Here is a 14406-nt window from a genome sequence, read left to right on the forward strand (position 1 = left end):
GAGGAAGAGAAAACCTGCCTATGACCCAAAGAACACCGTCCCAACTGTCAAGCATGGAGGTGGAAACATTATGTTTTGGGTGTGTTTCTCTGCTAAGGGCACAAGACTACTTCACCACATCAATGGGAGAATGGTTGGAGCCATGTACAGTAAAATCCTGAGTGACAACCTTGTTCCCTCCGCCAGGACATTAAAAACATATGCAAAACTATTCTGACACGTATCAGATTTCCATTCACTGTTTGCGGCAGAGATCTTGATTACAATGAAAAACATAAGAAAGTTATACGACTTTTTTTTTAAAAAAAAAAAACCTGACTATTTGTGCTATAAAGACGCCCCGACTTATTTCACGGGGGCCGATCATCTGACACGCCGCGTCTTCAACCAGAGATATCCGCTGATTAGATCCATCAAATCCCATATAAAGATCATTTTTAAAAAGGATGATCCCATGTTTCTACCTTCTGCGTCAGATGAGCAGAGCTGCTGATGGTGCACGCATCCAGGCAGATCTATGCAGCCGCGATGTCCTCATGATATCAGACACAGAAGTGAACATATAAGGACTACTCCTGAGTCTGTGTACAGCGAGGCGACAGTAGCCTGCAGGTGCTGGAATAGCTGCCACTAAGGCATCTGTAACATGCACAGGACGCCCAGGAACGGCACAACGGGAGAATAAAAGATGGCCGGTAAAACCAGCACCGGAGATTTACTGGGAACCTGAAACATAACTGGTGACAGAACCATTCCCCAACAAGACAGATGGCCAGAAGAAGCCAACACATTCCTTTCTATTTCCCTCCGCAGCGCAGGCAGCCGACCACATAGAGCAGAGCGGGCACCACGGGATCAGGCACACAGGAATGCTGCAGCTATGCCAGGGAACAGACCGGGTCACAACAACAGGTGCACTGGAAAGACGGGAGATTGTTTCCCTACTACTCCTCCAGCTTCATGCAGAGCAAAGGCATCACACTGGGCACATCTGCCAGAGGAGATTCAGAGCGCAGATCACCACATGACCATTATACAGAAACGCGTAATATTGTATATCTGTACTGATCCAGAGCCACATCCTGTATTATACTCCAGAGCTGCACTCACTATTCTGCTGGTGCAGTCACTATGTACATACATTACTTTACTGATCCTGAGTTACATCCTGTATTATACCCCAGAGCTGCACTCCCTATTCTGCTGGTGCAGTCACTGTGTACATACATTACATTACTGATCCTGAGTTACATCCTGTATTATACCCCAGAGCTGCACTCACTATTCTGCTGGTGCAGCCACTGTGTACATACATTACATTAGTGATCCTGAGTTACATCCTGTATTATACCCCAGAGCTGCATTCACTATTCTGCTGGTGCAGTCACTGTGTACATACATTACATTACTGATCCTGAGTTACATCCTGTATTATACCCCAGAGCTGCACTCACTATTCTGCTGGTGCAGCCACTGTGTACATACATTACATTACTGATCCTGAGTTACATCCTGTATTATACCCCAGAGCTGCATTCACTATTCTGCTGGTGCAGTCACTGTGTACATACATTACATTACTGATCCTGAGTTACATCCTGTATTATACCCCAGAGCTGCATTCACTATTCTGCTGGTGCAGTCACTGTGTACATACATTACTGATCCTCAGTTACATCCTGTATTATACTCCAGAGCTGCACTCACTATTCTGCTGGTGCAGTCACTGTGTACATACATTACATTACTGATCCTGTTACATCCTGTATTATACTCCAGAGCTGTACTCACTATTCTGCTGGTGCAGTCACTGTGTACATACATTACATTACTGATCCTGAGTTACATCCTGTATTATACTCCAGAGCTGCACTCACTATTCTGCTGGTGCAGTCACTGTGTACATACATTACATTACTGATCCTGAGTTACATCCTGTATTATACCCCAGAGCTGCACTCACTATTCTGCTGGTGCAGTCACTGTGTATATTACATTACTGATCCTGTTACATCCTGTATTATACTCCAGAGCTGCACTCACTAGTCTGCTGGTGCAGTCACTGTGTACATACATTACATTACTGATCCTGCACTGATTTTGAGTTACATCATGTGCAACTCTGGAGCATAATACAGGATGTAACTCAGGATCAGTAATGTAATGTATGAACACAGTGACTGCACCAGCAGAATAGTGAGTGCAGCTCTGGAGTATAACACAGGATGTAAAGCAGGGTTAGTAACTGTTATATGACAGACCAATTCTCCCTTTCCACAGACTCTGTGTCACGTGCTGGGTACAGATCTGTGTACAGGAGGTGCGGGTCGCCAGGAGCCGGATTTCCCTTCTCTGTGATCCCGGCAGGAGGCTCCGCTCTCCTATGGAGATATTGATTTCTTACTTAGATGTGGGGGGATTCCTTCCTAGATACAAGGCCTGAAATAAACCTCATTCCTGGGAAGACCTCGGCTTGTCAGCAGCGGGATCCTTACTATTCACACGTGACCTGAAAATCATTCTTCGCCAAGTAAGACAGCGATCTATTGAGTGCAGTGAACGCGGACGCCATGATGGACGGACGGCACAGAATCCAGCACCGCTAATCGCAGAGTGATGGCGCATCTGGCCGTGGTGGGAATACCCCTTTAAGTGGATTTAACTCTCCATTCCCCAGTGCCGAGAACCTGTGAGATTCCACCAAGGACACAGCGACCGCAAGGCCGGGGATCGCTCAGCCATGTGCCATTCCTTGGATCACACTGCTCACATGACGCGCTATTAATGGCTCATGCGCTGTTCCCAAGCAACCGATAGCACGCAGGGAAGCGACGGGCGTCAGCCGGGCGATGCCACATTTTGAGTTTCCCATGACGGTCACCTGGGAACATTTAGGGATAACCAAGTGAAAAGCTGTGCCGAATCCCCTAGTCCCGCGTGTCCCGCTCAGCTCATGCGCTGCAGGGTCTGTGACAAGGTACATCAGCTCTCTGCTGAGCTTGAGCTGCAGTGTAAAGCATGGGGAAGGGAGTGACTAACCAACCACAAGCTAAAATTAGAGGAATTAATAAGAATTTTCCAAATTCCAAGAAAAAAAAAACCTCCCAATTACCAAACCTTCCGCATGGCCGCCCACGGCTGCAATTCACTCTCCGGCGTAATGACACTTGGCAGCATCTGCGATTGTGTCCCACGAACAGCGCAATGTTCTCCGACATTCCCGGGATATTAGTAAATGACTGGCCAAAATAGACCACAGCGCTGCCAGAATAATGGAGGCGACTGTGGAGAAACTACAACTCCCAGATTGCCTTGATCAAGGCCTGCAACCTGTCGCTTTCCAGCGGTGGTGAAACTACAACTCTCACTGTGCACGGGCATCTTCCTCGTGTGGAAAGACTACATTTCCCAGCATTCCCTGGCTGCAATCTGTGCCTCTCCAGCCATGAGTGAGCTACACCTCCCACCATGGCAATGGCTGCAATGCAAACTGGACACAGCAGCCGACCTCCTGAGGCTGACAACAGGGGACAATAGCTTAGGATCAGATCGTGCTGGACTGCATGGTGGCGGATTGCCGGAGGCATGAAGGATTAACCCCGCAGAACCGGCCGCCATTACCGGGGTTAAACATAAGCAGAGCTTGTCATATAAAAGGCACAGGGGGTTCACGTGGAGCGACCTCTGTACAGCGCGACGGCCGGGAAATGTACACGGGGCAACTTTATTATGTACGCACATGTATTATACAACCAGACTTGCAAACTTAAAGGGGAACCCTGGGGAGATGACTCGTTACGTCGATGGGCACAGAGCGTACCCCTGGAGCGCCCCTTTAATTAAGGCTGGGAATAGAAGACAACGTCGCAATCTCTCTGTTGTGAGCCCTGACAATAAGAGGGTCCGACTGTTGGTGGTGCCCCGTTTCACACACCGCCCTGCATGATGGGGGTCCGCCATAACAACCAGATGCTCTAGTAGGGTCTACAGACAGCGATCGCCCTGACTCCAGGAGTGCAGCCACACAGTGACCACCTCCACTACACCCTGTGAGGACGGCATGGAGGAGGGGGTCCGCCACCCATCTATCACATCAGTGGTCCACAACCGCCGTAAAACTACAACCCCCAGCACGGACAGATAAAAAGCAGCTTCCAGTCCTGCTGACTCGGCCCATCCGTGCACTCAGCTCCCATACCACCCCTTCTGGATCTGCAATATTTGGGGTGCCAGACTACAACTCCCAGCATGCCCTGACAAAAAGCAGCTCCCAGCATATATCAGTATGTATCAGTGGTACACAACCTGTAGCTCTTAACTGTTGCAAACTACAACTCCCAGCATGCCCAGACAGATTCTGATTATCTTTGTGTAAGTCTCATTTGCAATGATCACTGGGTAAAATATGCAAATTGGCTGCCCCCCAGAAGGAATCAACTGGTCTCTTTAGTGCCACCTATTGGTAGCTACACTGTAAGCCAAGGTGCGACCCATCACAGGTGCGGTGGTTCCTGCTGCAGACAATCACTGGTCTTGACAGTGATCTTTCCATGTGCAGCATGTGCTGAAAGTGAATGATGGCGCGAGATCATCACTGACAGAGCCCATCTGAATGGTGGGGAATAAATATTAGGCTTCAGCCCCTACTATCTCCGTCTTAGAGGGTCTCTTACCCAAACAGCTCTGGGCGCAGTATGGAGCCAGCATCTTACAGAGGAAACAGCCCAGCACCCAAACTTGGCATCGGGTCGCCAACCAAGACCAATCCAGAGCCCATTTATGGGTACAGGACATCCTCTGGCTGCTCCATACCACCAGCCTGACTAGTCAACCCTTATTACCCACCTTCAGGCCATGGGTCAGAGCCATCACCCTTGGCATAAGCACCCTCCACATACAGTAAAGACTCCTTCCTCCAGTCACCATAGAGAATGCCACGTGCCCGATCTGCGGGCACAGACAGGACTCAGCACTGCACTACAGACACGTTTCTTTTGCTATTCTCCTTTGCGGAGACACAATTTTTGGGGGCTAGAAAGAAAACCGGAGGTCCAGACATCTCTCTTTTCTCCCTGAGGCAGCACATACAAGCTTGTCCATCTTTTTGCCATTTTTAATTCTGGCATAAACTTCTATTTTGGGAATCCAAGAACCCTACCAATGGGGGCATGACCCAGCACCCATTCCTTACACACTGGGCACATGACAGCTTCAGCCAGTCCGGATCATGATACTGCCCCCTCACCAACCATTAACCCAAGTTATTGGTACCAATCCCAGGAATAGAACCTTTAGTGTGGGCATCCTGGGCACAGCACAGAAGCCAAAACAACTGCAATGAGAGCACACATCCCTGGGCATCTAAACGTTCCCCTTCTGATGGGCATCACCCAGAAAAGGTTTCAGGCACCAAATCATTCCCCTGACGTCACACACCATCATCCAGAACGTGTTCTGTTAATCCTAGGCACACACCATCATCATCAAGCTCACGATGACCCGGGCAGAATGCCCCCTTACCCATTTCGTAGTTACATTATAGACCCCCGCTTCCCCCTCCATAAGATACTTGTACCAATCTAGGGCCCTGAGTAATAACCTGCATCATTTCCAGGCACAAAATCCTTATTCTGGGCATCGCACCCACCGTCAGGCACAGAAGCCATATTTACAATCAGACGGGCACAGTACAAGTCCTTCTGCTCCATGAGGCATTTTTTCGGGCACAAGTCCTTTAATTTGGGAACTAAACCTTTTCCTTTCATGGGCGCATGAGTGGAATCACCCAATACCACCAGACCCCGATCCTGGGCGCATGACACCCTCAGCGAGCTCAGGCCATTACCCCGGCACCATGGTCCCATTTCTAGGAAACATTACAAATTCCGCAAACCCCAGGCCAATTTATCTGCACTGATCGCGGGCGCAAAATCCTTAGTCTGGGCATCAGACCCATCGTAGGTCGTACCACAGGCTGCCCTCTAGATATGGCGGCACAGATGCCACGACACAACAGCACCCAGATTTACGTTACAGAATAACCCTATGGAACCAGACTGAGGTAATTGGCGCAGTGCATGGCTATAAGGGTAGCAAAAAAAATACCTCGGCCATCAAACTCATCCCTTCTCCACCTACGGGACATTTATCACTAATTTATCTATAACCCCCAACGTTCTGTGCACCGAGGCAATCACCCAGCCCCTCCCTGTATAAAGGCTGTTCTAGTGTCGGCCATTGCTACCTCCTGTGGTCAGCGTTCCGCAGTCTGACTGCTCTACCTGTAAAGAACCCTTTCCTGTTTAGCTGTCGGAACGGTCTTCCTTCCACCCGTAATCAGTGCCCCCGGTCCTCACTATGGTGCTTGGAAGGAACAAGTCCTGCGCCGTCCTCTCTACTGACCACACATATCTTGACACACACAGCACAAAGTCTTCCGTTCTGAGCACAAACCCTCAACTCTGGACACCAAGTCACGCCACTGGCATCACCCAACTTTACCCAGACCCTGTTCATTTAATACTGGGAACACAAGTTCTTTGGAACAATGCCATCCTCAGCCATATGCCATATCCTCAGTATCTGACAGACCCCCGACCCTCTGCACCCATCCTGGGCACACAACCCTTAGTCTGGGTATCACAACACAAACAGATCCTAGGAGAACCCAACACCTGGAATGGGCACAGTATAAACCCGTCCACCCGATCTACACACACAGGGAACATCACAACCTCAGCGGGCGAGATGCCACCCTCAACCAATTCCTGGAGACATGGCATTGCCCCCAACTATGATCACACCTCTCTCAGCTGATCACTGTCCGAGGCATCCTCTCGGCATGACTCCCCTTCCTCATCCTCCCTGGCTTAGCCCTGAGAGCCCCCCCCCACCCCCAGCATCACTCTCCCTGGCACTGCCCACAGGTATTCCACCTCCCCTTCCATGGAACTGACCCTGGATACTCATCTCCTCCTTCCTGGCACTGCCCACAGGCACAACACTTACCCTCCTACTCCCGGGCAGTGACACGCCACTTCTCTGGCAGCACCCCCCCACGGGACTCATCCCCGACTGTCTCCGGGCACTTATGCTTCTCATCCTCCTCCCAGGCACTCACCCTTCTCCTCCTGGGTATTCACCCTTCTCATCCTTCTGTGCACTGCCCCAGGGTACTTGCCCTCCTCCTCCGCCTCTTCCCGTGCACTCGACCTTCTCCCGGGCACTCACACCTTCTCCTCCTCCTTTTCTCAGGCACTCACCCTTTTCCTTCTCCTCCTGGGCACTCACCCCTTCTCCTCCTCCCGGGCACTCACCCCTTCTCCTCCTCCTAGGCACTCACCCCTGTTCTCCTCCTCCTCCTCCCGGGCACTCACCCCTGTTCTCCTCCTCCTCCTCCCGGGCACTCACCCCTGTTCTCCTCCTCCCGGGCACTCACCCCTGTTCTCCTCCTCCTCCTCCCGGGCACTCACCCCTGTTCTCCTCCTCCTCCTGGGCACTCACCCCTGTTCTCCTCCTCCTCCTCCCGGGCACTCACCCCTGTTCTCCTCCTCCTCCTGGGCACTCACCCCTTTTCTCCTCCTCCTCCTCCTCCTGGGCACTCACCCCTTTTCTCCTCCTCCTCCTGGGCACTCACCCCTTTTCTCCTCCTCCTCCTCCTCCTGGGCACTCACCCCTTTTCTCCTCCTCCTGGGCACTCACCCCTTTTCTCCTCCTCCTGGGCACTCACCCCTGTTCTCCTCCTCCTCCTGGGCACTCACCCCTGTTCTCCTCCTCCTCCTCCTCCTGGGCACTCACCCCTGTTCTCCTCCTCCTCCTGGGCACTCACCCCTGTTCTCCTCCTCCTCCTGGGCACTCACCCCTGTTCTCCTCCTCCTCCTCCTGGGCACTCACCCCTGTTCTCCTCCTCCTCCTCCTGGGCACTCACCCCTGTTCTCCTCCTCCTCCTCCTGGGCACTCACCCCTGTTCTCCTCCTCCTCCTCCTGGGCACTCACCCCTGTTCTCCTCCTCCTCCTCCTGGGCACTCACCCCTGTTCTCCTCCTCCTCCTCCTGGGCACTCACCCCTGTTCTCCTCCTCCTCCTCCTGGGCACTCACCCCTGTTCTCCTCCTCCTCCTCCTGGGCACTCACCCCTGTTCTCCTCCTCCTCCTCCTGGGCACTCACCCCTGTTCTCCTCCTCCTCCTCCCGGGCACTCACCCCTGTTCTCCTCCTCCTCCTCCCGGGCACTCACCCCTGTTCTCCTCCTCCTCCTCCCGGGCACTCACCCCTGTTCTCCTCCTCCCGGGCACTCACCCCTGTTCTCCTCCTCCCGGGCACTCACCCCTGTTCTCCTCCTCCCGGGCACTCACCCCTGTTCTCCTCCTCCCGGGCACTCACCCCTGTTCTCCTCCTCCCGGGCACTCACCCCTGTTCTCCTCCTCCCGGGCACTCACCCCTGTTCTCCTCCTCCTCCTCCCGGGCACTCACCCCTGTTCTCCTCCTCCTCCCGGGCACTCACCCCTGTTCTCCTCCTCCTCCTCCCGGGCACTCACCCCTGTTCTCCTCCTCCTCCTCCCGGGCACTCACCCCTGTTCTCCTCAGCACTCACCCTTCTCCTCCTCCTCCCGGGCACTCACCCTTCTCCTGGGCGCAGGACAGCACGGCCTCCTCCTCCCGGGCACTCACCCCTGTTCTCCTCCTCCTCCTCCTCCCGGGCACTCACCCCTGTTCTCCTCCTTCTCCTCCCGGGCACTCACCCCTGTTCTCCTCCTCCTCCCGGGCACTCACCCCTGTTCTCCTCCTCCCGGGCACTCACCCCTGTTCTCCTCCTCCTCCCGGGCACTCACCCCTGTTCTCCTCCTCCCGGGCACTCACCCCTGTTCTCCTCCTCCTCCCGGGCACTCACCCCTGTTCTCCTCCTTCTCCTCCCGGGCACTCACCCCTGTTCTCCTCCTCCTCCCGGGCACTCACCCCTGTTCTCCTCCTCCTCCCGGGCACTCACCCTTCTCCTGGGCGCAGGACAGCACGGCCTCCTCCTTCGGGTTGCTGAGCTGGGTGATGATGGACGTGTTGTCCATGGACTCGGCCGAGCGCTCGTTCTCCGCGGTAACGTCTATCCCCCGGCCGGCTCGCTCAGGCTTCCCCGGGTGTCCGCGGCCGGGTCGGCTCCCTGGCTCGGCTTTCTCCTCCTCAGCATGAAGTCCCGGCGGGGGTGGAGGCGGCCGCTGTCCCGGGGGTGGCGGAGTCCGCGGCGGGTCGCTGTTTTCCCTCAGGAGGAGGAGGCGGTGTGACAGCTGGAGCTCCTCCCCTTTCCCTACTGACCTTCCCAACATGGCGACAGACGAGGGACGAGCTCCCGGCCGACATAAATAAGGGGCGTGGTCTGAAATTAACTGCCTCGTCACCGCTGGCCTGAATGTTCTTGCAGTTACTAAAGGAGATTGCGGTAACTAAAGAGTTACAATCTGCGTAAGGGGCGCGGTCAAATGTCAGGGCGGGAAGCGCTGATTTGTGATTGGCGGGATTAAGGTGTTGTTGACAGGCGGCGTGGGAGGGAGGCGGAGCCTGTATTGCGTATAAAAGTCACTGCGTAAGCGGCGGACGGTCACTAGTGATGGTGAGAGCGGAGCATTATGAGCCGTGCGCGGCTCCTCAGGAGGAGGGTTACACTGAGGCGCTATGTGCACGCTCCACTCCGACAGCGCTCATTTCCTACAACTACTGTTACCATGGAAACCCCAGAGCAAGCTAAATGGTTTCTTTAACCCTTAGCTTTTTTTTTTTTTTTCCCTAAAAGCAGTGTTTTTTTTTTGTCAACAATCGGCATAGCCGTATGAGGGTCTCTGTTATGATTGGGTCACCGAGGAGGAGAACAAGACCAAGCTAAGCCACAGACAACCAGAGAGGTTGGTAACTAAGTGGATTGCAGACCCCTGATCCTATCCACACAACTAGCAGCAGCCGTGGAGTGTACCTACGATGATCCTAGATGCCTCGTCACAGCCGGAGAACTAAATAAGCCTAAAGCAGGAAAAGAGTTAAACTAACTGCCCCAGAGCAGACCCCAAAGCAATAGACAGCCCCCAATCACGTGTATTGTCGGGGAGACAAGATGAAAACACAAACGCAGTTAGGAAAATAGACTGAGCAAACGATGGGGCCCAAACTAACTAGACAGGAAAGGAAAGACACTGCAATCACGCAAAAAAACCCTGCAAAAAGTCCAACACGTCTGATGCAAAAAATACTGAAGTCGCACGACTTCACCCACTATATCAGCACTCTGGTATATTCTGAAAGCAGAGCAAAAAGAGACCAATCTAATAAGGGAAAAAAACAAACTGGCACAAGCAGTAACATAAGAATGGAAATTCAGCACAGCCCCAGCCGGAGCTGGCTGACCCACACAAAACTGAAATAGACAAAACCAGATCAAATGTGAACAATAGCAAAAGAACACTTAGCTGAGCATGCAGGGACTGAGCAGGAAACTAAGACCTCAGGAGGCAGGAAAAAATCACCAGCAGAGATAGAGGGAGTCGGCTGTCTTAAATCCAGTCAGAAACTCCAGATCTCCAGTCCTCCTCCTCATTATCAGGTGGCAGGCCTCTGTTAATCAGATCAGCTCCATTACCTCCAGTAACCACCAGAGGGAGCCCAGAAAGAGAACTCGCAACCCCTCCGTCAATCTGACCAGCTGCACCACCTTCAGTAATAACCAGAGGGAGGCCAGAAAGCGAATTCACAACAGGTCTCGCCCTCCACGTGACTTTTGTATTTGCCCACGTAATGCATCGCGTGACCCTATTATCCCTTTTACCTTCCTAATTTTATTTTTACGTCCCGGGCGCTGCACAGGATTTCTTTTTTTTTTTTTTTTTCTTCCGGGACGATCCGTCGCTCTGACTCCACTCACTTTACCATAGAATATAGTGAAAAACAAAATTGCTCTCTAAGGCTGGTTTCTTATTAGCCTTTTTTTGCACAGTGCATCCCTGTGTCATGAGTACCTATGTTTAACATGGCGTACGCATGGTCTTGCGTTTGCATGCGTTCGTTTTTGTGCGCATGCGTTTTTTCCAGGTGTGTGTCTAGACGTAACATGTTGCATTTTTGGGTCCGTCCAAAGGCGTCAAAAAACGCTTGTGCACAGAATGCGTCAAAACAACGCATTAGTCTATGGGAACACAGGCGTGCGCATGGACATGCGAACGCCTGTGGTTTAAGAGTAAACATGTCTAGACACTGGTTTACACCACCCGAGAACGCATGTGCGTTTTTACTTGCCCGCGACGCGCTGCACACAAAGACTCAATTGTGAAACTAGCCTAATTGGTTTCCTGCGTCCGTTGTAGGTCATTTCCCAAACCGGTGATCTTTCTATTCTCCGTCGTTGGTGCACTGAGGCCTCACTTTTCATCACTTTTTTTATTGCATTTTTTTGTGGAGTGACTGAAAAAAAAGGGATTTTGGCCTAATTTTATTTTTTCTACTGTTTGTTGATTAATAGCTTTTATTTTTCATACCTCTGGACTTTTGCAGGCGACATTAGCAAATAAGCCGATTTTTTTTTAGATTTGCGGGGGGGGGTCCAACCTACATATTGTAATATTTATTTTCATCCTGTGGGGGGCTTGGACCCGTACGATTCACTGCTGTCCATTATTGCAGGAAGAAGCCCCCACACTTGATCACATAAAGGGGTTCTCCGGTTAGAAACCTCTGATCGGCGGGGGTACAAATGCTGGGATCTGCACAGATCAGCCGAAGCGGGCACTCTAATACCTGTGGTATTGGTGCATGAGATCCCCGTTGTATTTACATCTCTGTAGCGCTGCGCTCAGTTTTTCCTGCACCCCCCCCCTAAGATTTTGCTATATAATCCGAGAGTAGCTGAATGTAGGGGCATTTTCCCGGATTCCAGCGATGTGTCCCTTGCTGAGCTGCGTGGTTTTCTGTGCTGCGGCTCTAGCAGAGCTCTGAATTCTGAGCTGTTAATAACTCCGCCCACACCCCTGATTGGCAGCTTCATGTGTACTCTGAACATCGCCAGAAAGCTGCAAATCAATGCTGGGGGAGTGGTTGGACCAGGAGGCACGAGACACCTAGTCCTTCGATGATAATCTCCTGCTGATAAAACACCAATTGCATTGAAAAAGCAACAAATCCCAGTAAGTAACATATCACTGGAAGCAGGCTTACAGCCTCTTCATGGTTATATATAACACGAAAAAAACGGAAGAAAAAAAAATAAGATGCAAACATTCTTTATACTTCAGTTTTCCATCTGTTCCTAAGAAAAATAGATGCAACACAAGTGATGAGGGGACGGTCTGTTTTACACTGATGTAAATATAGACAAGTGTGAATATCGCAATAGACCAGATCATGCTCAGGCTGGGAGACCTGGTGTTGTGACCGAAGCGAACTGCAAAAACAGTTGTCAGACCGGTTCCTCTGATCCCAGAACGGTCAGAATCACGGCACAGAAGACCCGGACTACCTTCAACACATCCCTGTGATGTTGGTTTTTTTTTGTTCTCTGACGGCGCGCAAGCCCATAGAGCGTCTGTGATAATGTGTGCAAACTGTAAAGCGCTGCGGAATATGTTAGCGCTATATAAAAAAAATAATTATTGATCTGTAACTCCATTCCGTGAAGCTCTGACCATTCCAAATTCTCATCTGCTTTGCAGATCTGACTCGATCATTAAATTTGATGGGATCTGTATTAAACAGACTGTATTAAAAAGACTTCTCCCGAATAGCCCCCATCCTCTGGAATTCTTTGTCCCAACACGTCCGACTAGTATCAACCACACTCGGATCCTTCAGACGGAACCTAGAAACCCATCTCTTCAGGAAAGCCTACAGCCTGCAATGACCCCGCTACCGCCTCACCAACACCGGAACTGCTGCAACCCCCCAACCTACTGTCTCCTTCCCCATAATCCTGTAGCATGTAAGCCCGAAAGGGCAGGGTCCTCTGTATCAGTCTGTCATTGTTAGTTTGTTTACTGTGATACCTGTACTTTGTATGTAACCCCTTATGTACAGCACCATGGAATAAATGGAGCTATAGAAATAATAATACAGATGAAACTCAGAAGACTTGTGGGATCCATCTGAATTTCATCCACTTATTGATCCATCACCAAGAGCCAATGGATAAAAGTTTACACACTTTATTTGCTTTGAAAAAAAAAAAAAAAGATACTGTAAATGTAAAATCTCTTTATTATATATCTAACATCTATAATATATTACCTATTTATCTAAGCTCTACAGTGGGGGAAATAAGTATTTGATCCCTTGCTGATTTTGGGCGTTTGGACACTGACAAAGACATGAGCAGTCTATAATGTTAAGGGGAGGTGAATTTTAACATTGAGAGAGAGAATATCAAAAATAAAATCCAGAAAATGACATTGTATAAAGTATATACATTTATTTGCATTTTGCAGTGTGAAATAAGTATTTGATCCCGCTGGCAAACAAGACTTAATGCTTGGTGGCAAAACCCTTGTTGGCAGGCACAGCAGTCAGACGTTTTTATCTAATCTATTATCTACATATCTGATATTTATTATATGTCTTTTCTCTCTATCCATAGTGTTACAGGATGAGATGTGGGTCCCTGATTAGTTATTGCTCCTCCTTTCTGCATGGTGTAGATAATAGATATTTAATATCACATTTACTAAACAGAACTGGAAACACAAAGTAACAATAACATACGATATACAACATTGAAAAGAAAAGTAACAATTGTTTCCGCCCCAGCTAGTGAATAACCGGCCTCGTCCCAGGAGCCCGATCCCCGCGAGGAGGCTGCCTTTTTCTTTTAATCAAGACTCTCAAAATTACAGTTTTAAGCAATTTAATCATCACCTGCCGCAGCCGAACCCTCTGATGATTGCCGAGATCCGACGCGAGGCTAAATGAATCATCACGTTAGATAGCGCAATTCATGTGATGAGTCTCTTAGAATTAATTTCACAAGTGAAACATCTCGACAGCTAATTATTTTGTTGTGATAAGCCGGGGTCGGCGGGCGTCTGATGCTCAGTTCACATTTCTTCCTGAGACGTTAACCCTCTTAAAACCCGTTTTACGAGCGCTTATACGTGTAATTAATATTTCAGGTGTAGACGACTGATGGCTCCCGGGGATTTTTGCTTCCAGCTGCATCATCATCGATATATTTGGAGGATGGGGGTTGTGATCACCCAGGACCTGCAGCGGGCTCATCAAAAGGAAACCAGGGCTAAAAATGGCAGATCACAGCGGAAGAACCTGCTGGGACCCACGGCAAGGACCGGACAGGTGGCGGCACAGGCGCCGTCCCCATTTGTTTCTCTGGACACAGCCTCGCATGCTCAGCCACCTCTCCACTGACAGCTGCATACAATGGGGCCCTAGTTA

The 14406-nt window shown here is 50.6% G+C and overlaps 1 protein-coding gene across 3 annotated transcripts in view; it reads right to left on the reverse strand.

Moving 5' to 3' along the window:
- LOC141095821 (CTD small phosphatase-like protein) overlaps positions 1-9679 on the reverse strand; it is a 52541-nt gene extending 42862 nt beyond the window's left edge. The window contains exon 1 of one of the 3 annotated variants that reach the window (XM_073582162.1): positions 8984-9417. In XM_073582162.1, coding sequence (XP_073438263.1) covers positions 8984-9314 — 331 coding nt within the window. In that variant the 5' untranslated portion in view covers positions 9315-9417. Of the gene's footprint in view, positions 1-8983 lie in introns of all 3 variants that reach the window. The other 2 variants (XM_073582161.1, XM_073582163.1) reach the window with 2 other exon arrangements.
- Positions 9680-14406: the final 4727 nt, after the last annotated feature.

The sequence above is a fragment of the Dendrobates tinctorius genome, unplaced genomic scaffold, assembly GCF_039654945.1.
Source record: "Dendrobates tinctorius isolate UK_male_01 unplaced genomic scaffold, ASM3965494v1 ptg000070l, whole genome shotgun sequence".
In the NCBI taxonomy this organism is placed as follows: Eukaryota; Metazoa; Chordata; class Amphibia; order Anura; family Dendrobatidae; genus Dendrobates; species Dendrobates tinctorius.